The sequence below is a fragment of the Cricetulus griseus genome, chromosome 2 (genome assembly GCF_003668045.3).
Source record: "Cricetulus griseus strain 17A/GY chromosome 2, alternate assembly CriGri-PICRH-1.0, whole genome shotgun sequence".
Classification (NCBI taxonomy): Eukaryota; Metazoa; Chordata; class Mammalia; order Rodentia; family Cricetidae; genus Cricetulus; species Cricetulus griseus.
Genome location: NC_048595.1, coordinates 193,347,117 through 193,372,915, shown reverse-complemented (window position 1 = coordinate 193,372,915; position 25,799 = coordinate 193,347,117). Strand labels below are relative to the sequence as shown.

At 43.5% G+C, this 25,799-nt stretch overlaps 1 protein-coding gene across 2 annotated transcripts in view; it reads right to left on the bottom strand.

The window, feature by feature from the left end:
• Mcc (MCC regulator of WNT signaling pathway) overlaps window positions 1-25,799 on the bottom strand; it is a 233,508-nt gene that overhangs the window by 68,672 nt on the left and 139,037 nt on the right. For both annotated transcript variants that reach the window (XM_027400844.2, XM_027400845.2), the window contains 2 exons: window positions 22,940-23,082; window positions 13,825-13,967 (listed from right to left, as the gene is read on the bottom strand). In XM_027400844.2, coding sequence (XP_027256645.1) covers window positions 13,825-13,967; window positions 22,940-23,082 — 286 coding nt within the window. The remainder of the gene's footprint in view (window positions 1-13,824; window positions 13,968-22,939; window positions 23,083-25,799) is intronic.

Sequence of the window (25,799 nt, the reverse complement as noted above, 5' to 3'; positions counted from 1 at the left end):
TGAACAAAAATCCCTTTAAAATTCAGCAACCATTCTTCTCCCTGTTGTTCTGGATCCTGTATATTACCATATCCTTCAATTATTGTAGCAAGTTCTGTGTGGAGGATGCTATAATCTCCCCCAAGCAAGCCTGGATAGCCTGTGTCCTGCATGCAAAAAGCTGGTATCTTCCCAGTTTCCCTTCTGGTCATATGTCTGTATTAGTCAGTGTACTATCAAGACAACTGCTTTTGGTGCTAACTTTGGATCACTTCATGAAACTGCTCAGCATTATGGGAAGTAGATATCTCAGGACCGCTTAACCAACTTTATATGGCTGTCCATGTCTATTAGTTTCCCAAACCTAGAAAGCGACCCAGCAGGAGGCTTTTACTCTAACCAATGCATACAATGATTCTATCTTCTCAAAACTGCTTCTTTCCTTCTCTCCCACCTCTGTGAATGGAACCCACCAACTATCCAGTTACTCAGGTTAACTCTGAGGCAACCTTCATGTCCCTTTTTGTCACATCCTAAATCCAATCCATCTTGTAACTCCAACCTCCACCTATTCTCCAAATGAGCACCATTTCCTACTCTGCTGACACACTGTGCCCAAAGCACCATCACTTCTCAAGTTCGTTGTCCTAATAACTCCTCTCCCCACACTGTAGTTCAATTGACTCTCTTAAAGGCAGACTATGGTAACTTCCTAGGCCAAACCAGCCAATGGCTTGCCCTACCCCTTGCCACTAAACTAAGATCACACTCCTTACTACAATCAGTAACAACTCTACATATGGGAGACTCATGTCCTCAGCCCAGGCTGTACCATGGAATTCCTTGGGGAGCATTTATAAAATGCCAATGCCAGGGTCCCACCCAGGACCAATTAAATCACAATCTCTGGGGGTGGGACCTAGATACTGGAAATGTTTTCAATTCCTCAAATGGTTCTAATGTGCAGGCTGGTAGAATCACTACTCTGCTACTCTGTTGTCACCTCCTCCTCTCTGGATTCCCTTTGCTCTTTCCTACTATAGGGCTTCTCTCTATTACTAGATGCCAAATTCTGAGCTCTCCCAGATGTACTTCTACCTTGCTCCTTTCCATTTACCACAAAGCTTCCCCACCAAGATACTGCCCTCTAGAGCACAGGGATTCCATCTCCCACCTCTTCCCAGTCCCCATGCCATTGCCCTGTTGTGTTTGCAACAAACATCACTATCTGATGGGACATGTGTGTTCCTTATCTTTCCCTTCTAAAAACACACGCTTCTATGAAGGAAAGGACTTTGATCTTCCTCATCACTGCATCTCAAAACAGAACAGGGTAGGCATTCAAAAACAATTTTAAAAGAGTAAAAATCAGCAATTCACAGTGGAGTCCGCAACACAGAGAAACAAGACTGTCAGCAAGAGGATACTTTGAGTAGGCCTTAGGCTTTTCTTCATTATGCACAGGAGATACTGTGGGGAGGGGAAGGGGGAAGGGAGACAACATCACAGCGGTTCACCTGGACAGAAAGGACAGGGCCTTAGCACCCAATTAAGGTGAAGGGGTCCAAGTATGGAGAAGCTGATTCTATCACCACACAATCCCATCTCTGAATGACCATTAACACTCAGGTGCAGGTTCCCTGGTAACCAGAACTGGGTGAGCACACATTCCTAGATATGTATGCGCTTCTTTCTCAAGCAGGACTGAGAAAATTGGGGATTATATTCAGCCACTTTACCCTTTACTCACACAGGACCACCTGGTGGTGTGTGAGTCATGCTGGATGTGTCTGCTACACAATTCTCAAGTGTACAGCTACAAGGTGACCTGGCTTTGGGAAACAGAAGGAAGAGCAGGGACAGGAGTTCTGGCAGGATTTCTCTTTCTGTTGTCAGACAGTGGCTGAGCACTGGACATAGAAACACAGCTCCTAGAAGAACAAAAGACTGCCCTCATTTCTGATAGGCTCACAAATGCATGATGACCACACTAAAGTCCTTCCCTCAGGGACCAGCCACCAGCCTGGAAATGTTCTCCTAAAGAGTACAGTGTCATACAGGACAGTCAGAGGAATGGTGGGAGAGGGACATTTAAGTGAACATATAGAGCCTGATATACTGGTGTATACTGGAGAGCCCAGCCCTGGGGAGGTAGAGATGTTGTGTGTTTGAGGCAGTCTACAGTGCACGAGACCCCATATTCAAGTAAAAAAAAAAAACAAAACAAAACAAATAAATATATTCAAAAGAGTCTGTGTTCCTCAGTTCTGAAAGGAGAGCTACAAAGTTTTCATTTTGAATTTAGGAAGGCAAATATGATGAGGGCCCCCTGTCTGTTATTCATACACATTCCACTAATTATCTACTGATATGCCACTGAACTCTGCCATTATGCTCCATTTGAAGATAAAGGGAAGAGAAGGTGGCCAGGCTAGCGAAAACAGATGTGGTATGTTGCGGGTGAGGCACCATCACCAAGCATCACTCATTTATCAGTGCTGCTCCAGACAGGGCAGATATCAAATATCCACATATATCCACATATAATAATTACAAACTTCTTCATTTGCCACAATCAAGAGCTAGCCACAAACTGGACCTTCAGTACCAGAGGCTGAAGTCTGCATGAAAAGACAGCAACTGTGTGACATGACACATGACACAAGGCATGTGTTCTGGACGGGGCAGAAAGTCCCTCAGTGACATGACATTCACAATAAAACAGAACAAAGTCAGCACCCCTCACGGCTTAGTAAGGTGTGTGACATTCAGGTCACTCACACCTTCTGTCTCATCAGTGAGGTAGACAAGAAGCCTCTCTCACAGGAGCAATGTAGGATTGAGGACTTTTGCTCACTCAACCAAGCAACATGGGGTTGGCAAGAGAGCAGGAACCAGGACAGAAACTTTTTATGGTCAGGGCCATGGCACCAACTATTGCAACCAGAATAGGGCTCCCTGGGCAGACAACCACAAGCCTGCACATGGATTTCCTAGTTACAACCAGAAGAGTCAATAGAGGCCAGATGAACAGGGGAATAGTAATTGTGAAAGTGCTCTGAGAAAACAGAGGGTTTGCATGATAATTCCGGGACTAGAATGTGAATGAACCTTAAAACCATCATATCGAGTAACATAAGCCAGGGACAAGGATTCTATTTTTGGAAGATGTTTAGAAGAAGCAAATGCATAAAGACAGAACAGCATAGAACCTGGGAAGGATATACTGGGCAGTTACTTTTTGGTGTGTGCAGGGTTTAGGGAATAAAAAACGATAGTGGTGATGGCTGTGTAACTATGGATGCAGTTAAAACCTCTGAACTGTTTGCTTAAAAATGTTTACCATGCTATATATTATGGTGTGTGTGTGTGTGTCTACAACAAAAATAAACATATTTCAGTCCATAAACTGGGAACTCAAAAGCTAACAAGCATACAGGAAATAGAAAACATCACCTTCAAGTTTATGTTTCGTTCAGAAGAAAGCTGAGGGGGCTGTTCATTAAAAATGCCTGGGGTGGGGTAGAAGAACAAGAGAAAAAGGTACAGGAAACCTCAGCAACTGATGAGAGTTACTGACTTGTCAATAATCCTCTGCACACATCAGGGACCTACAGCAAATGGCAGCACAGAGGGGACTTCAGTCATGATAAGTTTTCTATGGAGAAGGTGAAGTGATGGCCCTGCTCTGCCTCCGAAAGACAGGAGGCCCTCTGAATCAAAGATGCATTCTTTAGACTTATTTATATCATTCCTAACAGGAAAAAAAAAAAAAACTATAGGTAGCTTTTGACAAGCCACTACAAATGATAGTGACGCGCAGCCAGCGTGACTAGGGGAGACTTTGGAAACAAATCCTGAACAGCATAGCTGCAGGGGATGGTTTTGTCTGCTTAGCCCTGAGCTTTCTGGCTGCCAGAGGCAGAGTGAATTATCTCCTGTCAATAGGGAGGAAGCATTCCAGTTTCATAAGAGAGACTTTATGTGTTTGGCTATAGATCTTCAAGAACTTAGGTACACGGACTTCATATGTGATGCAACTGTGTCTCCCAACCAGTGTCACACGTATGTAGGTCTCACAGTTTCTTTTTATGCTAACCTTCCATGGGGAGAGTCTCAGAAGAGTGATGCTCAGATAATCTAAGCATCTGGCCACCTGATAGTTAATTTTCTGTAACAGTGAAACAGGACATGGAAGAATAAACAGAACAGACCCCTCTTTGGACTAGAGGGTGTCAAGCAAGCAGTAGTGGTCAAAGATGTGTCTACACACCTGACAAGCATCATCAGTGTCTGGAACATTCTTTGTTGTAAATTTAAAAGTGGGTTTTGATTCATTATTACCATTCAAAGCTTCATTACTATTTATACTTGTGTTTATACAATTTATTCTTGGAATACTGGGTCTATAATTGCTAAACCCAGCACAGCAACCTTCAGAGCAGTCAACAGCTGACCCCTCAGACCTGGTATGTCTATGTGCACAAAGTCTGCGTGTGCATGGCTGCCCCCTCTGTGGCTACCCCCTTCTGTTGGAGTCTCAAGATCCTCCTACTTTTTGCTATCTTCTCTAAATGTAACCTTCCCTCGACAGATTCCAGTAGCAACTGGAGAACCAATGGTCAGGATCTATTTTCCTGAGGATCTAGGGCAGGTGTTCCCAATCTGTGGGTCATGACCCCTTGGGGTCTGAATGACCCTTTCACAAGGGTCGCCTAAGACCATCAGAAAACACAGATATTTACATTATGATTCACAAGAGTAGCAAAATTACAGTTATGAAGTAGCAACAAAAATAATTTTATGGTTGGGGTCACCACAACGTGAGGAACTGTATTAAAGAGTGGTGTATTAGGAAAATTGAGTATCACTGATTAAGGGACTTAGATTGCTTTGTCACTGTTTAAGTGAAGGGCCATATAGCTTAGTGATCTGACAAGGATATAAGATGCTATTCACCCCGACTACCCTTCTTGCCTGGTTAGACACTTCCTGGTATGTGACTATGGCTTGCTTCTTTCTTCTCAGAACCAAGTGAGTTTGTATCCAGAATTGACAGCAAAAAACTACAAACCAGAATTGGCTCATTTTCAACAAGGTGTTTAAAAAATGCTATTGATTCTTAAACCACTGGGAAAATCCTAGCCCACATAAATGGGTTCAATGTTAAAAAATACATCCATAGTCTTCCAGGCTGGTTTCCTTGCTACTGGTCCAGAGACAAAGCATACAACATAAGAATAGTAGAATGGACTTCCAAGTCTGAATGGCAAGGAGAAGTGTCTGAGAGGAAAGGAGGAAGTGTCTGTCCATAGATGTCTGCTTAAGCCCACACTGTCTGTGCCTACTGAAGACAAAAGCACTTACAAGAAACAAGTCAACATAGTCTGAAAACATCTCAACATCACCAACAATGGAGCTGACACTGGAGACTTCTTAAAGATGGTGTGGACACACTACCACCCACATATGTTCTTGCAAAACAAACAAACAAAGAAATCTAACTTCTAATCTAATTAGAAAGCAATCCCTCCACCCAGAACAAGACAGCATCACACTAGTTTACAAAAATCTCAGAAACTTGTTCCAGAGTAAAACAGGAGATGATGAGGAACACTGTCAGCAAATACAGCCTGTGAGCCTTGACTGGATCTGGATTAAACCACAGAAGACCTTCATGTGACAGCTGGGGAAATCTAAACAAGGACCATACATCCTAAGTGGTTAATCTAGACTAAGATTTTATGGGCTCTCATCTGACCATTTCTGTTAGATTTGAAGTCACTCAAAATAAAATGCTGGGGGAGGGTGGGGTATGGCAGCATCCTGAACAAGAGAGTTGAAATAGTGCAGATACTTGAAGGTCTGGATTCAATACAGATACCACCTTGTCTCCCTTTTGAAGTAGGACAAGACCCTGGCAAATGTCCTTGCCACAGGCAAAAGAGTATAGCACAAGCACATTCAGGCTAGGGCTCCTGAGGAGAGCCAGCTATGCCCACCATGCAATGGGTCACTTCTGTGTTACTTTTCTCAGTGAAAAGGAGGCTGTTTGTTCACTCTGTTCAAGCAATATTTTACCAGCCTGAGGTTTGTTTCCATATTTGATTTGTCTCTTTAGATTTCTGACAATTTGTTTCTGTAAAACAGTAAATGTGATTGTAAGTATGAAGGCATAAGGATCACCAAACATCAGCTGCATGAAGCTTCCCTCCATAGTGGGCCAGCCCAACTACTCTAAGTGTTCCTTTTAGAATCCTCCTCTGCCATAGATCATGTATATCCTCAACCTCTAGTATAAAAACACTGGCAATGCATCCTGGAAAGCAAAGCATTTCACTGTTTTTTTTGTAAGAACTGACCATCTGAACAGCACAGCTGAAAAGCAAGGTAACCTCCAGTATTGCAGAGGGTAGGGGAGAAACCTTTGGGGTAGCAAGAGGTGAAGTTTTGGCAATCTGAAAGGTAAATCGTTTGGACCTGCCTTCTGGACCTTTAAGAAGTAACTGAAAACTATAGAAAGAATTGTTCAGAGATGAATTGCAGCCCCCTACTATGCCTGCAAGGCCCTCTGCCATGATCACAGGTCCCTGTGCTGTTCTGTAATCATCACCTGCATCTACTCCCGTGCCAAGACAGTCCAAAGGGTCCCTTCTCAGCACTGAACACCCATGGCAGCTCCAGAGCCCTGCTCAAAGTGTGTGTGTGTGTGTGTGTGTGTGTGTGTGTGTGTGTGTGTGTGTGTGTAAACACACACTCTAGCAACCAAGCATCAGCAATATAAAACACTGCCTTAGAGCACTCATACTCCCCACCATGGCTGGAGGAACAGGAATACTAGTGAGGGCCTGGATTTTGTTTCCAGGATAGACTAAACAGGCTTTCAGAGCCTGGTCTGGTTTTAAAGCAAAATATGTCATGAGTTTCAACCAAGGAAAACATAAATCGACCTTAGGAGATATGGTCTGTTTAGAAAACAAAGAATGCTTATTATAATAAAAGAGGAATTCGTAACCCCAGCAACAGTGGGAGCTGGTCCTGAGTAAACTCTGAGGATTAGTACCTTTCCATTCTACTTTATTCACAGCCAAGTCTCTTCGGGAGGCTGAAACTTACTGACCAGTAGCATGTAAGAGAAACACAGCACACTGAAGCCTTCTGTGTTTTCAACTGTATTCACCACAAGGAAAAGTCTAGAAAGATTTCTGGTGGCCACTTCGGTTACTCAGCCCTGCTAACATTTATACACAGTCTTATTTTATTTTATTTTATTTTAACTGTATGTGTATGGATACATTGCTTTGCATGTATGTCTGTGTACCACAGTGCATGCCTGGAACCTGCAGAGGTAGGACAAGGGTGTTGCATTCCCCTAGGAATGGAGTTATAGATGGTTGTGAGCCACCATGTGGGTGAAAATTGAGCCTAGATCCTCTATAAGAACAAGCACTCCTAACGATTGAGCCAACTCTGCAGTCCCTTATACATAGTTCTTAATTGACCTGGTCTCTGGGGAAAAGGTCACCTTGGTAAGGCTTCCACTGAATCAATGTTCAAAGCTGCGCTTAGGGCTTGGAACTCGGGTGACCCTTGCTGAAAGCCTCCTGGAAGAAATTAAGTTGCCCAAAATAATTGAAAAGAAGATGTGGCAGGCAAGAATCAGCCCTGTTACAGCAACTAACTAGACCACAATCGCAGTCCAGCCTAGCACTGTCATCCTGGGAGCTGACTTCTCAAAGCTTCCAAGCAGGTTCCAGACTATCTGATTCTTCTGTGCCAAGGGAGGATAGGCGACCCAGTCACCCCAGGAAGGAAGCAAGGTTCTTCAGAGTGGCCATATGGTTGCAAAGGCTGCCCTGGGGAAGAGTCCTTGTGCTGGCCGCTACACCTTGACACTTTCAAACATTTTTTTTTTTTTCCTTTCGGAAGCCATTAGGCCTCATCAGCCAGCCAGCCAGGAAAATATGACTTTTACATTCAACATATTTCATGGTCACAGCGATGCCAAAAAGCCAAATTTTGTATGTAAATTCCTTCTTGGCTGGCCCCCCAAACTGACTCCTACTGAGGGAAACTCCCACTGATGGATCATAGCAACAAACAGGGTTTCCTGTGTGAACAGCGATGAATTCCAGCAGTGTACCCATCTCTCACTAGAACTCAAGAGTTCTCCAAATCCTAACTCAGAACACGCCTAACTAGTCACACACATAAGGCCAATCTGGTCTGAGATGTGGTTTTCCAGCAGTGGCTCCAGTGAGACTTAATAGTTCCGTTACTGAAGCCAGTAGAAGAGGCTGCTGGAGCGAACACCACTCTGACATGTGTGTTGCTGCGAGCCTGTGTGCATACACACATGTGCTCTTTCCTGAGGCCACAGAGGCATGATTTGGCCTGTGAGTGCTCTTCCCATCCTGAGATCAGCAAATTTTCATTCAATTACGAACGAACGAACGGAGCACAGTTGGGCCAGGTGCTTGTGATTAGGCAGCTGCTCCCATAATTCCCCCATCAGCACCGAGACCTCAAAGGACGGCAGGAAGCTGCAACAGCAACTGCAGTCACTGAACTGTCCAAAGAGGCATGCAGGAGCAGAGCCATCTACAGAGATGTGGCCACAACAAAACCACCTCTTAGCTTGGACATGGCTTGGCTTCCTCGAACTCTTTTGTCTTTGAGCCTCTTTCCATGCTGAGCACCAATCACAAGGAATGAATGTAAATACCTAACACTTCAAAGCACATAAGCTGCTATATCCACCTGCAAATTCCAATGCGTTACTAGATACAGAAAAGAAAAATTCTAAATGACGATTCCTACATCGGTTCTGTTTAGTCACCTTTACTTTTCAAAACAACTGTGTGACAAGGTTTGAAAAGAAGTAATAGAATTTGCTTCCAAGTAAACTATGCTGGGAAACTTTCTCCTTTACTTGGTGGCTGGGGTGAGCTGAAGTCTAAGTTGCTTGTTTAGTCCTCTGGTCCTAGGACAGTGCTCAGGAGCCATTGTCCAGAAGGGGCAGTCAGGCTCCTCGGGTGGTGATTGCAAAAAGAAAACAAAAGGGTTTGTTTTATGTTTGTTTGTTTGTTTTTTGTTTTGTTTTGTTTTTACGAAGCAAACAGATGACTTAGTGCTATTGTTTTTGTAAACCAGCAAAAAACACTGCGGCAAAGTGCATCTACAATCCAGCTTGAGGAAAACTCTGGGTTCCTAATGCAGGTTCACAAATATAGCAACCATAATGAAATGGATGCTTTTTAATGATTTCCTATAATGGTGTTTATATATGGAAGCTTTTTACCCTATTGAAGCAATTTAATTGGAAAATGGCAAAGGAATAAGAGGGAGGCAGCCAGTTCCAATCAACAAACACGCTGACTCTACTCTGTGCTGCAGTTTAATGAGCTCTGCCAACTTCTCTCAATAGAAAACTCTCCCATACCTCACCACTCCCATTTAATCTGCAAGTCTCCACTCAGCCATTGGCTTCTGGGAAGTTTCCTCCCAGGATCCCACCTTGCAGGTCCTGACCCTGCTGTGGGTCTCTTCTATGGAAATATCCACATTCTCCAAAGACTTGTAACCATGGATAGCATCCATTGCTGCTCAGATTTCCGATGTGTCCTTGGGCATCATTAGATTGGCATACAAGGTCGTCAAAACGCCTGCCCTATGCAGTCTGCATTCTCATGTGAGATGACTGGCAACATGCAAGGAAATAAAAGCAAACCCAGCTTTTCTCCAGACAGTGCCAATTGCTAGGAAGGGGGTGATGGCTTGAAGAGTGATGCTGAAGACTTGAGAAGGGAACCAGAATAAGGAGAAAGCTTCACGTGTGTTGCAGCAAGGGGCACTCCCAGGAGAAGAGACAGCTCACACAAACCCTGGAAGGCAGAATCTGGTCAGGCTTGAGAGAATGTAAGAGATGGGGAATTCGATCAGGGCTGAGAGACAGAGAGGAGTAGAGAAGGAGTGAGGTGGCAGGAGCTCCGGGCTTCATGGTACCCCATGGTGAGGAGTCTGGATGCCAGCCCAGGTTTCAGAGGTTTGAATGTGGGAGTGCAGCCATCTGATGGCAGAATCTGCCTTTCTGGCCCAGTACCTAAGAGAGCACACAGTGAGTTTGTAAGATGACTAAATAGTACTCTGGGTAGGCAGAGAATGCACGCTGCCATTGGCAGAGGCCATGCCCTCACAGAGCTCGGTACTGCCAAGAAAGATTCTGCCAGTAGAGTTCACACACATTTCTGAGTGAGGTACAGGATGGAAGAAAGAATCTGGGATGAATGATGAGGGAAAATGGAGATGCCTCATCATGCAGACAGACAGCTGTGAGCTCCTGCCTTGGGGAATCAGTGTGACAGATGCCATGTCATGTCAGGCACTCTGAGACATCCCCCAGGAGAGGAGCCCATTGAAGTAGGTTTGTGCCTGCATTTCCCAAATTTAATTATGTGACTTTATCAGACTATGGGTCACCTATTAATTTCATAAAATGAAATTTGAGAGAAACAAATGTAGGGGTCAGTGTATGGCTGGTTCTCTGCAGTGACAGAGATCTGTTGGCTGTTAGAATTGGTTTGGCTGCCTATGGCTGTAATTGGAGTGTAGAATGAGAGGCTGCTGAGTCTAGACACTTACAACACTGATATGAACAGCCATGTGAGACCTTTGCCTAAGGGTTGACTGGTGGCAGATGGCTGTGTGTGTTACAACATCAAGTCTGGATGCTGGGTTCAAATATATTTGAGGGAGACAGCCTGGGCACAAAGCAAAGACCTGAACCCAGACCTCAGACTTTATCATCCAACTACTAAGCCTGAAGCAGTGTCTTCATTCTTGTGCTTACTGTTGTGTGGCTAAAGCTGGTCTCACTTAAGAGTATACTTCTCAATAAATGATGTAGCTAAATTCATCTTATGTGGCCTTCTCAGCATTTCAGATTGCTGAGCACTGATTTTTCCCATCAGATCTTAACACCAAGATCCACCTGACCTAAATTTCTTCCAACATCTTTGACAGACCGGCCAATAGCTTCATTCGTCCATTCCAATAGGATCTTTTAACACATGCCACAAGCCAGGCCCTAGACTAGGAGATGAAATACCACACAACTGGCAAATAGAGTTTAGTGGGCTAGTCAGGCAACATAGCAACAGGATCTACAATTTCAATATTCTATAAGAAGGAAAACATTACCACATCAACAAAGTCAGCACAGTCACTCATGCTCATACACTCTGGGATTTTCTGAGACTGTTAATTTACTCTGAAACTAATGGAAAGGCACACCCCTGCCTCAGATTCCTGATGTGTGCTGTTAACAGCTGGCCCTAAAAGCTCAGTCTCCAGCTGACTTCACTATCTGAACAACTTCTGCTGTTTTGATCACAACTTGATGTCTCCCAAAAAGTTTTCTGCACCCGAGACACTCTGTTTCACTTCTTAATCTCAATATCTACTGTGTTCTTAAGTGTCTCTAACCCAGATATCATAAGACACCTCCAGTTCATGCCCCACAAAAAGCAAATGATCTCCACCTGTCTCTATCTGAGAGTATATCACTTGGTCCTTCCCACCATGTTCCAACATTTGATGAATGGCCTCACCACCCATGCACTGTGCACACCAAAATCTGAGACATCCACATTCATATCTCTTTTTTTGTTTATCCTGCTTCCAGTTTATGGTGGATTGAAAGAAAATGACCCCCCAAAGGGAGTGGCACAATTAGGAGGTGTGACCTTGTTGGAGTAGTGTGTTTTTGTTGGAGTAAGTGTGTCACTGTGGAGGTGGGCTTTGAGGTCTCATATGCTTAAGCCATGCCCAGTCAATCAGTTCACTTCCTGTTGCCTGTAAGTCAAGATGTAGAACATTGGCTACTTCTCCAGCACCATGGCTGCCTGCATACCACCATGATAATGGACTGAACCTATAAACTATAAGCCACCCAATTAAATGTTTTCCTTTATAAGAATTTCCATGGTCATGGTGTCTCTTCACAACAACAGAAACCCCAACTAAGACATTGTTCTTAAGCAAATCTTTTTCAATTCTTACTTTTCCAAAACCCATCTTCTTTTCTACATATCAAATGTCACTATCCAATTCCTAGCAACAATCTGGCCCACCTAGACTTTTCTAATGGTTTCTTAACTAGTTTCCCCAACACACTCTTTTTGCTTTCCACACTACTGAGTGATTTACAATGCATTTGATCATCTCATGCCATTGTGGGATCATCTCCCACACTGTTAAATCTTTTAGCTGTAGGAAGCCGGTTCCTGCATTATAATGGTGCCTGAAGACACCAAGATGTAAATTACTTCACTGGCGCTGGGTAATCTCCATTCCTTTGATCTCTGCCTATCCCGTGGCTCATTTTTGCCTGAGGAGCTGAAGCCATTCATAGGGTAACACGTCCCAGGCGGCTGGTCAGCCTTTATAAGGGATGGTTCTCTTAATGCAGTGTCTCCGCTCAGTCTCCACTCTGGTAAGATGCATTAAAGCTTGCCTGCAGAAGGATCCGAGTGTCCCGTGTATGATTTCTTGCTGGCGAGAAATACAGAGCATGCGCGGGACATTTTAGCAGCTTCTTATTCCTTGGAGTAAAAATTCCAACATGTTCTACAAGATTCTGAATGATCTGGTTCCTACCTAACTCTCCAGCCTTCATCTTTACATCACAATGATTCTTCACCTTTCTGAATATATCCCCATCCTCACTAAACACCCTCATCTCCTCCTCAACCTGCTTAACTGACACAGATTCTTAGTTCACATGCTACTTTCTAGATCAAGGACTTCTTAGAACCTTAGACTGAATCAAACTTTTTGATATTCTCATGGTTCATGATGTTATAGCACTTACATGGATGTATAATTAAACTTATGTGCAATAGTCAATTTAAAAAAGTCGATTGCTTTCCAACTCAATATACATGAAATCATCCATCTCCTGGATCTTCCTCTACTGCTCACTATCTGTGAACATCTATTTCCAAAGACATGGAATGTTTTACTCTTCTGACTTCACACCCATTCAATCACAGAGCTCACTTTGGCTCAGACAATGTCAAACCTCAGTCTGTCTCAAGAATCCAACAGGCATTCCAAAGCAAACCAATGGTTTACAACATTCCAACTCTGACTTTCATGCTATTTGGCATGCAATAAACAAAGTTCATGAAACAACAATATCACTTTACTGCTTCCCTGCTTGCTTTTATTTCTAAAAAACTTTATAAATCTAATTCCAAAACCCAATGATAGGCATGACCTGAAGTTTAAAATACCATGCAGCAGATATCTCCACTGGGCTTTTTCTCTATGAATATAAACGTCATTATTAACTATTTCTCACTTTGTTTTGCAATCAAATTTCTTACCAAGCAATGCAATCACTCTGTTAGTCATTTGGATCAATGTGTTGAAGACATTTTAGATTCCTCCTTCTCACATCACAGTTGCTAAAACCCTTTTGGCTTCTACTACTGTAAAGCTCTGCCACCCATTCCACCCTTTCTACTCCAGCTCTCAAAACCCTGAAGGAACTGTAACTAGGAACACTGCAACAGTCTTTCAACATAACTTCCTGCTTCTAGAATTTTCAAGAAGTGACACACATTTGAATCATATTCTCATCAAAGGAAAGTGCTAACTCAGCTCTCTAGTTCATTGTGGCCAATAGGGTAGTGAACAAAAGATTAAAACAAATATGTTTTCATCTGCTTACTAAATTCCTTGAGTAATTAAATTTGAACTCAGGCTGCCATGTGTTTCTAAGGTTCTTCGTGCAACCCAGAAGCCAAAATCCTGCTTGGCAGGAGGCCTGGGAAGACTCACCCATGTCAGCAGTGACCATAGTAGACTGGTTTTCAGGGATGGACACAGAGGTCTGGTCTTGGTCCATACTTCTAGAGTCCTCATTGACCTCTTGTTGACTCTGGCTGAGCTCTGACCGAAGTTCAGAGTATTCATCTTCCTCCCTGCAAAAGAGAAGAGTCAGCCACCATGGAACCAAATTGGAGTCAGCCACTATTGATAGAGGATATACAGTGAGACCTTGGAAGATAGATATTGGAAGGAAGAAAGAAAGACATTCCAAAAGAAAATGAACAGGTTTCTTATCCAGACTTCAGGAGCTGGGATTCCTTTCAAGCCACACAGATGGTCATATCTAAAATGATATAGTGTATGAAACTTCAATGTCCCTTGTGCATCCACAGCTATGTACTCAACAAGAATTAGGCCTCAGCGCATGAGAAACATTTCCCTTCAAAGATTTCCTAAAGAGGTTAGAACTCTTCATTCCCCTCAAATTATGAGGCAATAAAGAACAAAGTCTACTAACATTGAGGTTACAGTGAACAAAACAATGAAGAATATGATGAACTTCAAATTACACACCCTCATTCCCAGGGTCCAAATGGGGACTTCCCTCCTAGAACTCAACATGGGGAGGTGATAAGCTGGAGCTGCTGAGAAACTTCCTATGTCCAGCTCCAACTAGACCTCTGGGTAGACAGATTGGTCTATTTAAGAAATACCACACTTACATTCCCTCAAAAAAAAAAAAAAAAGAGTGAGAAGGATATATTTAAGGCAAAATTCCATCCAGTGCCCTGTTTCCTTGATTTTTGCCTTGCATTTACAGATTGAAAATCAACACTGAAACACAGCTGCTTCACTCCCATGTGTTCACCCTATCTTGTCTAGCCCTTCATGGTTAGCCAACCTCTGAGTTATGCTATTAGCAAGCAGGAAAGCTTCTAGCTGGAATGTGCACCTCAGAGTGCCTGCCTCCTTGGCTCCTTCATATACCACTACCACACATGCCACATGTGCCACACCCAGACAAAAAGAACAGAACAGAACTCTCTTGGAAGCATCTATTTTGCAAGTGAACCCAAAGACTACATCACCAGGGGATTTCATTGTGGGCATAGAAAGCTCACTAGTGTCTACTTAGTCTGAGGGAGAGGTTATCCATGAACAAAGCTTAGAAGAGAAGGAATTCCCCAGCCTAACACTCATGTTAAGCTGTCAGCAATTAGTGAGGGAATGGAGGGCACCAAGTCTATAGTCCTGGGTTTGGAGTAGGCCAAGATGGTGAGTGGCGTGGGGAAGAGGCAATTGAAGAGATAAATCTACATACGAGATAAATGTGAATATCTGTCTAAAGTTCTTGGTTCTCTCAAAAAAGCAATTTTCTCTTAAGGGATTTTTTTCTGCTTCATGAATGACCTCTGCTATATAAGAGGTATATGAAAACCACTCAGAAACTTGGGAAGACTTTCAACAGTTAGTTACAAACCCAGCTTTATAAAATATCGATTAGAGTGGGAGTGAAAGTAAAAATAAATAGAGGTTAATAAGCTATGAATGTTAATTATTTAGAGATCTACAGAAGTCACCAATAATTAGGTTTAGGCAAGGAAACAATTAAGGGCACCCATCTTATCAGTCACCTTTCATCTAGAGGTTAATTGTGAGCTGATACATCAGCCCTTCTTTTAGTCAGCATTTAAAATTGGCCTGGCAGATTCCGAACGCAGAGTCCCTGCCAAATCTGCTTTATACCAAATTACTTCCAGAGATTAGTAGGAATAACTTCATAAAGGAGTGAATAGGGAGAGGTTATGAGAAGGAAAATATGATGGGAAATATCCCCTCTGGGGTAAGTAGGAAGGAGAATGATATCACATTGGTAATGTCACCTGGGGCTGAAGGGTTTTCATGTCATGAAATGAAAACTAAGGATCCCATTCAAGGCATTGAAGCAACAAGATGAACACAGGACAACAACAAGGGGGCAGGTTCCATCTTCTGAGAGACAAACGTATCCACAACCATTTCTAACCTGAAAAGTGCTGTGAGTGGACACAGGATTGTGTCTCCAGGTTGTGAGACAGAAAGAGCATGCACACAGCCTTCTAGCTAAGAGGTGTGGAGCATGGTGAGGAGCAAGGGGTTTAGCAGAGCTGTCACCAAAGAGAATTTATTTTATGAGAGGAGGCAAAAAAAATAGATGGCAGAAATAAAAGTATGACAAAGGAAGTCTGGGGAGGCATGGCACAGGAGTGAATACAATCAACATCTCATGCTCTAGACTTGGAGCTGGAGTTTCTTTTTACTCAAGAATGCTGTGAAATATGACATCACAAATTAACTTCATGCACATCCATCATTACCATGAAGGTGAAACAAATTGGAAGATGGCTTTGGTGATTGCTCTTTGGTTTTGGTGGCTATCATTCAGTTGTAGTTATTGAACTCATCCTACTTGAGTTGATACGTTTTCCAGTTTTTTAATTAATTCACATTTTATCTTTCTTTCAATGAAAGACAAACCTTCCTGAAATGGTTAATATAAATATAGGAAAGAAATGTATTCCTCTGAATTCTCTTAAAAGAATCGATTACAGGAGGTAGGTGTTGGGGGTACAATGTGGCTTTCTGGACTTTTGTCTCCTATTTCCCATATAGCAGAGAGGAAGACAAAGCTTATTGCTTTCAAGTGAACAATTGAACAAAGGAATATCCTTCCATAGATTCAATATTCCTTTTTTGGTTTTCTTTTCAGACAGGGTTTCTCTGTGTCGCCCTGGCTGTCCTGGAACTAGCTGGCCTTGCATTCACAGAGATCCACCTACCTGTGAAGGGGAGTGCCACTACCAAATGGAACAATATTCCATTCTTAAGATTTGCTATAAGAGCCACAGGGAAGGACTTACAGATACTCTTCAGGGCTTATGTACACCACACAGGAAGACATGGGAAGAGGAATAGGATCTTTCTGGGTTTTATTTCACCTTTTAGGACCTCAATTAACCAGAACAACACACTTTGTCAGTGAGTTAAAGCAGTCTTGTTCCCTGGTTGAGATGCAGCACATGGTTGCCACATGGACTAAAAGATCAGGAAGAAAAGTGGGGTACTGAGGCATCCCTGAAATTCTAGAGGGTAGATGACATCGCAAGAGACAGGTCCATCAGACACCGCCTTGCTCCCAAGGAAGTGCCCTCCTGCAGAGAGAGGTTCAGGGCAGATGAAAAGATAACACAGATGGGGATTTAGTGGCTTGGAGTGCTGCCATTCAAGATGAAAGGTGCCAGCTAGAGATACTCGTCATATGACCCAAGGTTGAGGATAGAACTCCCAGAGGAGGGCAAGGTTCTGCACATGTAGGGTCTCAATCATAAAGACCATCCAGAAGTGATAGATTTTTGGAGCCAATGCTATAAAAGAGACCCAAAACAACAACAGACACTTAAGAGTTTTCTGTTAGAAAGTCATGAGTGGCTGAGCATGGTGAGGCACACCTTTAATACCTACCCAGGAGAGGCCAAAACAACAGGATTGCAAGTTGGAGGTCAGATGTTACGGTCAGTGTCAGTGGGCCTGTGAGGAAGGATGTCCTTCTGTATATGTTTCTCTTATTGGTTGATGAATAAAACACAGTTTGGCCAATAGAGGCAGGAAGATAGGCGGGGCTAAGAGACCAGGAGAATGCTGGGTAGAGAGGTAGAGAGGGTGCACTAGAGGATGCTATGTAGCCACCAAGGGAGTAACAGGCCCAGGCATTCTCTGGTTAATAATTAAGACAGAGCTAGCTAATAAAAAGCCCTAGCCATCAGCCAAGAGTTTAATAATTAATAGCATCTCTGTGTGCTTATTTGGGGCTGAAGGGCAGTGGGACCTGGTGGGACCAGTAACTCCAGCAATAGGCCTGGGCCTGTAGAAGGGAGGTGGATGAGCAACACAGCAAGCAATACCCCTCTGTGGTTTCTGCTTCAAGCTCCTGCCTTGCGCTCCTCCCTTGGGCTTCCCGCCATGGTGAAATTGTAAGATGAAATAAAACTTTTCTCCCCCAAGTTGTTTTTGGTGTTTATCACAGCAACAGAAAGCAAACTAGGACAACCAGCTTGGGCTATAGAGCTAGATGCTATCTCAAAATAAACAAATAATAAATAAATAAATATTGTTGGGCTAGTACGGGAGGCCATGTGCATAGCATGTGTGGGGCTTTGGGTTTAGTCTCCAGTATTGCAAAAGAGAAAAGGGGAGGAGGGAAGGAAAGGAGGAAGAGAAGGAAGGAGCGGGAAGGAGATTTAGGGAAAAGAGAGAAATCATTAGCATCTTATGCTGCTCAAGCTGCCAAAACAGAATACCACAGACTGGGTGGCTTAAACAACAGAGATGTGTCTTCTCACGGTTCTGAAGGCTGGAAAGCCCAAAAGCATTGCTAGCATGGTTACTTTCTGGAGGGGTCCTCTTCCTGGCTTACAGATGGTTGCCTTCAAGTTGTGTCATCACATGGCAGTGAAGGAGGGAGGCGGATCACACATACCAGCTTTCTGGCCTCCCTTTTTATGAAAGCAGTTCCTGCCATGACAGCCCTACCCTCATGAGTCCATCTGACCCAAATCATCTCCCACAGGCCCATCTCCATACATCACACTGGTGATGAGCAGATGAGGGAAGGCAAATTTCAGTCCATAGAAAACGGGGCTCGGGGAAACTGCTGGGGCCAGCAGGCAAACATCAGCGAGCTCAGAGTGAATGAGAAACAAAGCAAAGAACAACAGTGAGCCAAGAAGGCTAACAGGGAAAGGTTAATGTTACAAGAGTTGCTTATGGGAAAGAAAAGATCTCATGTTTCAATTTGCTCAGACATCATTCCTTTTCTTTTTGGACCCAAAGGGTTCTGTGGTCATGTTTTTTTTTTTTTTTTTTTTTTTTTTCATGTTTTCTTATCCCATTATAAATTTTCCCCAAGTTACCAGGCAGTGGTAGCTTTAATCCCGACACTTGGGAGGCAGAGGCAGGCAGATCTCTGTGAGTTGAAGGCCAGCCTGGTCTTCAAAGCTACCCAAAGAAACCCTGTCTCAAAAAAAAAAAAATCTCCCCAAGTCAAACATATTTACAAAGGCACTTATAATACACTGTGAAGTGAAAGAGCACATATTAAAGAACCATGTATGTCTGTGTGGCACATGATCCAGTATGTTTATAATATCCACTAGAAAGTTTCAGGACACGTACACAAAATGTTTAGTGTTCTAAGTGAGACTTAGCGTCCATTTGGCAGGTATCAGTTAGCAAAATAAACAGTACTAAAAGATTCAAACAGACAGTGTTGCATTCAGTCAGGCCTGTGCTTGCAAGGCTGGAACAAGAATGGAGAAGACAGAGGTGGGTGGGTGGCGGCCACTAGGTTGGCCACCCCAGCTCTGCTCCCCCAGAAATCAGGCACCTGTTGCTACATACCTGTCCAGAACTTCATGTCTGGCCAGTCAAGGCAGACATCTACATTGCATATCTTCTGCCACAATCATGACCTAGAGTGAATGGTTAATGCCTCTACTTCCTCCCAGACCCTTCATCACTAGACTGAAAACTATCCAGCTGGGAAGGGAGTCTGGGAAGTAGCCCCAGGACCCAGAATGCCTTTGATTTGGGGAAAATGGAGGCAGAACAGGGAATAATACTTGCATCTTGAGATAGCCACTACAGTCTACACACGATGACTTCTCAGTGACCACCCAATAAGTCTTCTTGATGAGTTAAATTTCTCAGCCACAACAGTAATAGCATCAACCTTCTGTAACTGTCCCTCTGGTCAATGAAATGAGTTCAGCTGCTCCTCAAAATGGGAGACCCACTACAAGTGTCATCGGCTACTGTATCTACTGTCAGGGGGCCTCCTCAAGACAGTGGCAAACCTGACTAGACATTATGAAACCTAGCCACCAAATTACAAGTTTTACCAATTCACCACATACAGGTGGCAGAAAATCAAGAGCAGAAACAAAATGCATACATATACAAAACTAGAAGAACGTTTAGATATCTTCTGTACTGGTCATGAGGCTGGAACTGTCATTTATTATTAAAACTCCTTTTTTTTTTTTTTCCTACTAGGGAATCTGTTTCTTCTGGTTTGGACAGCAGTTCACTTAGTTAGACTTAGTTGTTTCTTTGTTTTTAGAGATTTATTTATTTTATGTGCATGAGTGTTTTGCCTGCAGGTACATATATGCACCATGTAATATGTTCCTCGTGCCCATGGAGACCAAAAGCAGGTATCAGACTCCCCAAACTGGAGCTGCTTGTGCTATGAATCATCACATAGCTTCTAGGAATGGAATTCATGTGCTCTGCAAGAGCAGCAAGTGCCCTTAACCACTAAGCTACCTCTCCAGCCCACAATTAGTTTTTCTTACCTAGTAAAGCAGTCCAAAAATCTTTATTCTTAAAAGCCCTACCCCTGTATTAGCTTACTCTGATCTATTAACTCTAACAGCTCACGATTTCTAGGCCGTAGCCTAGCAATGTCTGCCTCACCTGCCACTCCAGCCTACGCAATAACTACTTTCTCTTTGTAGTTCAGTGGCATTCTAAGAAACATTAAATGCTGGTCTTTTCTGTCCAACAATAGAAAGCCTATTAAGGACAAGGGATTTAAGTCTTCTTATCTCTCCCACCTTGGAAGACTTTTATGCAAATCTTTTTATCTCTCCCCTTTTAGGCCTTTATGCAAATGTTTTAACATCTCTACCCAGTAACACTCTTATGTACCCTCCCCTTCCTCCCTTCCTTCATCTCCTTTGCTTTGAATATTGTAAAGTAGCCAATGCTGAAGGAGCATGAGGTCAGATCCAGGACAAAGGAGCAAAGACAGTTACCACCTGTGTGCTCTTCATGTCCCACATGGTTACCCACCCCATTTAGCCTCTGATTCATTCTTTTTGTAAAAAACAGTTTCCTCACTGAGCTGCCTTTGCTTTGTTCATACATTCCTTTGTGAGACACTGACACAAGATTATTGTGTTTCTAAGAGCATGGACACTATAAGGGCCATGTGGTTAGCTGTGGCACCATTATCATATTCTTTATGTTCCCTTAACACTTGTCAACTAGGAGAGCTCAATGTTGCAAGGATGAAAAGCAAACATTTTTTGATGTGGGTTTTTAGATGCATAACTAAGAAGAGAATTCAAAGTCATATGAGGAGGAGGACATACACAACCCTTACACTACTTTGTTTTAAAGATTAAAAAAAATATGTATATGGGTGCTCTATCTGCATGGACAACTTTATGCCAGAAGGGGGCATCGAATCCCACTATAGATGATTGTGAGTTACCATGTGGTTGCTGGGAATTGAAGTCCCGGAAATGCATCTAGAGCTCTTAACTGCTGAACCATCTCTTGAGTCCTCCACTACTACTACTTTCCCTCTTTATCCTTGGATATCAGAAAAAGAATACAAACAGATACTGGGGTAGGTCATAGCAGTTAAACATTGATCTACCCTGTGTTGTTCCTGAGCTGAGGCTGCCACAGCAGATCAGGGTCAGGTCGAGGAAAAATACAATTCCTGGAGTACTGGAGGCCACACCTTGGCCTATGGAGCTCAGAGGCCAGGAAGAACCTATCTCAGTGGCCCACATGTTATAACCTGGCCAGGAGTCCCCTCAAGGAGGAACTAGCTAGCTTATTTACATAATGAAAACAGGTAGACAGTAATGTGGCATCTACACAGATGCAATCTTCCTTTACATCAGAGGCACAAATACATGTTTATGGTCAAGCAGCTCACAGGATATGCAAGTGAAGCAGTCAAGCCACTGGCTCCAATTTAAACATCTTGAGATTGAGTTGTCCCCTTGATATCTATTGTGCTTATTTCAAACTGACTATACCCATTCACTGCTACCTTCTCTAGTTTTTAAAAGTGTAACTCATTTTTAATGGAAATCACCAATTTGCCAATGTACTCTGTTGGGCTCTTTGAAATCTACTAGAATCACATCTTTGGACTAAAATCTTTTCTTTGCTCATGTATTTCTAACCCACAATCATTGTGTAGACCAGGATACAATTTTAAAACCTTAAGGTTCTAAATTAGAATATGAAATTTATTGTGCAGTTCCAAGTCAGTGTAAAATTTTCCATGGTTCTGCCCAGGAAACAGATGCCCGTCAGCACCCTCACCAGGAAGCCCCATCATTACTGGGACTCTCACAGTTGGAACAAAATCCATCTAAAGTCTTTTGTGAGCCAGAACTTCTCCAGGGAGAATTCAGAGCAGCTGCCTCTGATATTCTTTCAATTATGGTTTATTTGAATGCCTCATAAACACAGAAGCCTTTGTCCAGGAACGTAGGTACTAACCACTGCTCTCTCTGTGTGGGGATGCTCCCAGTCCATCACAGTGAGCTCCTCAGCCAGTCTCCCTGAATCTCGAGCAGATGCAGGGAAAGGAGCACTGTGTACTGCAGACTCAGGAGCCAAATGGACTGATAAGCCAGGGAGGCAGAGTCCCTAAAAGGCATCTTCAGGAAAACAAAACTAATCAAAATAGAGTCCCTGCTCCAACTCTGCCTCTCTTCTCTGCTGAATGTAAGCAGTCTCCATCAGTACTTCTTTTATGCCTGCCTTTCTCACCAGTAAACTGATGCCCAATCCTTTCCTCCCAGTGAAGGGATGGGGTAAGCCTTGCCTTGGGTATCTGGTAAGAGGATAAGTGTCACCATTGATATACAACTTGGGATAAGCTCAAAATATTAACAGATTATCTAGAATCCCATACAACACTTAGCTTTAAGCCATATCCATGAGTCTCAGAAGCACTAAGAGAGGCAGGAAGTCTGGAGAAGACCTGGTATACAATGGAGCCATGAAGGAACATCAGACTGCTCTCTCTCTTGGACAGAGCAGCACCTACCTAGAACTCATTAATAAAGCATTTTACTTGATTGCTGATTCTATAGCCTTAGCAATAAACTGGGGATCACAACTCCCACCCTGTCTACCTGCTGAGGTGCTTGTGAGGATCAGAATCAGAAGGGGATAACAAAGATCAAGGCATATGGCTGGTACGGATGACTCATGGGGCTGCTTCAACTCCAGCCTACCCAGGACAAGCATAGGCTAGATGCGGCAGCCATACCTGATGGTGGTGCCTTGCAGGCGGTCTATCTTCTTGTTGAGCTCTGCAATGATGCTGTGGAGTTCTGTGATGCGCTCCTCATAGCGAAGTGTCGTGCGCTCCTGGACATCTTCATGCTCTCTCATGAGGTGTGACTGCTCACACTAGGACCAAGAACACAGGACAGAAGACAGACATGTGGTTGTGTTGACGTGCCTTTTGGAGAATGATTCTGCATGTTATGGCTTCAAGCCATTGCTCTCAACACTGGTATGCCCCAAATAAGATACTCACCTGCTCCAACGTCACATTAACCCTTAAAGCCCCAATTAAAATTTACAGTGCCTCGGGAGGAGACACAGGGCTTTGCCTTTCTTTTCCTTCACTCTGCCTCACCCTCTGCAGAGTCCCTGTTGGCTCCTAACTAAGAACTTAACCTAACAGGCATGAGGCTGTCAGATTCTGAATCTTGAGTAAATGCCTCTAAGTAATGCACCTAAGTTTACAGAGTTGATTCATCCACAGCCTTGAAGGTCAGTCTCTTACTTCCCTCTACCAGTCTTCTTCATTTTCTACAGTAAGCTTCAGTTACTTTTCAACCCAAAACAATAAGTGGTGTATAATGGGTGTTTTGGTGGGGGTTGGGGACTCATTTATGATATCCAATATCCTTCTTCAAACTATAAACTCCCAGAAGGCAGACACTAGATATTCCATTATATATCCCTAGCCACCTCCCCCACCCTGGTGGCATATGGCCCAGCTCACTGTGGGTGATCTAGAAGTGTTATGAAATGAGTAAATGGCAATGTGTCACAGCCATGAAGGCTACTTTATAGAAATAATGACAAAAGAGGACCGGAAGCTTCCCTGTGCCTATGTACTGACGGAGTAAAGAATCAGTGCATGCTATGAAAATACATTTGCAGAGGGAATTTAAACCATAAGGAACCAGTCCCCTGTTAGTTCTCTCTACCCTCCTCAATCCCCCTTAGGCAGTGGCAGCTGATCTCATTTACATAACAATAAAAAATCCTAGGTGATGGAACAAGTGGTCTAGCTTGGCCTTGTCTGTTCTACTCAGTGGTTATTAATTTCCTGTCCAGCAGGGAAATTTAATTTTACTTTCAAAATGGCTTTCCAAATGCCAAGAGCCATATGTGCTCTCCAGCCAGCTCTGCAGGTGTGCATTTTGAGGCCTGTGGCAGGGAAAGGGTAAGGTTTCTTACCCACTAGTTCATTCCTATACCCTCCCTTCCCAAATCTGCTACATTTCCAATGCTATCACCTAGGGCAGGGACCTGGGGACCCTCAGAAGTCTGGAAATGCTTCGGTGGGCAAGCAATGTCTTTGGATGCTCTACCACAGACCTTCACAGAAGAGCTGCTTTCAGAAGAACACTGATGTGAACGACTGTGTTCCATGATAACCCCCACTCCAAGTAAAGCCACTGGAGTCAGTGGGTCCAGCGGTAAGAGCATGGCCACTTCTAAGGGGCTACAGACATTGTTCAGTGACTCTGGGTTTAATCCCTAGCACCCAAGAAAGCCATGCCTAAGCAGAAAATTTCCTAAGCAGAGCAATCTCCTTCGGTGCATTTTAGGACTTTTTCATCCACAATCCACTATCTTTAGAAGTAAGAGAAGCCCACAAAATGTTAGTATGTCAAAGCCAGCTTTGGTGACTAAATCAACAGCCTCCATCTTTCTCTGAAACATCTATAGGTAGACTAATTGCTCCTCTCGGTTTCCGAGGGGTATCATGAGCTCTTGCTGCTGCTCTTTAGCCCCATCCCCAAATCGTGTGTGTTGTATTCACACACCTATAGAATACACACTCTCATGAAGGTTGAAGAGAAAATGATGCCAGGACAATGCCAGTCTCTGCTTTGGACTCTGCCATAGCCATGCTGGCTTTCACCATCCAATCCAATAGACAGTTTTCTATGTGATGCTTCCCACACATGCTTAAGGAGCTTCTATGCTCCCACCATCCCTCCCTCAATCTTCCTTTTCTTCAGTCTTTATGGAACAACAGGCCACTCCCACCATCTAACCTGTCCAGAGACTGCAGAATCCCATCCACAATGAAATGGTTTGGTGTTTGGATGAGGAAAGGGCGTGGAAGTGACTTGGAAGCTAGCACAAGACAACACAGGCATCCCTGCAGACTGCTCTGGCCCACCCAAAACAAAGATCCCATGAGGATGGCTGGCTTTCGGAGACACCAGATGGAGAGGGAGAGTGTGACATGTGGTACTGAATCACCTTTGCCCCTGGTGCTGGCTGAAAAGTCTGCCTGGAGGGGCGTGCTGGAGTGATAGACTACAGGAAGCCTAAACTCAGTCAGGGACAGCACTTGCAGCTAAAAGGAGGACAGTCAGGGGAAACAACCCTTTTAGCTGAGGGCAAAGATGTTTGGCTCACAACCCTCCATTTTTCCCCAAGTATGCTTTCTTAAAGCACTAGGAAGCTTCTTCAATTTAGCAGTTCCTTTCATATGGATCGGATATCTCTGGGTTGCCCCAAATATCTAAGAGACTACCTTAGGGGAAGGAACTGTGACAAGAGCTTTGAAGGGAACTGTGGTCACTATAATCAAATGGACTAAAGGAGTCCTGGAGTTTTCTGAGAATAAGAAACAGGGACACACATAGGTGAGGAAGAAAAGGTGGTAGCCTGGCACTTCAGACCTGTGTAGCGCTGGCATCCAGGTGTCTTCCAGGTTGTTAAATCACTTAGTTGTTCACGATAATCTGTGGTGATTGATTACAAGCGACAACTTAGAATGCAGTCTCTATTTTATCTCTGTTTTTTAATTTCTTTTTTATTTCATGGTCTACCCAATGGTCTGTTTTAGCCTTTGAGAACCAACTCTTTGT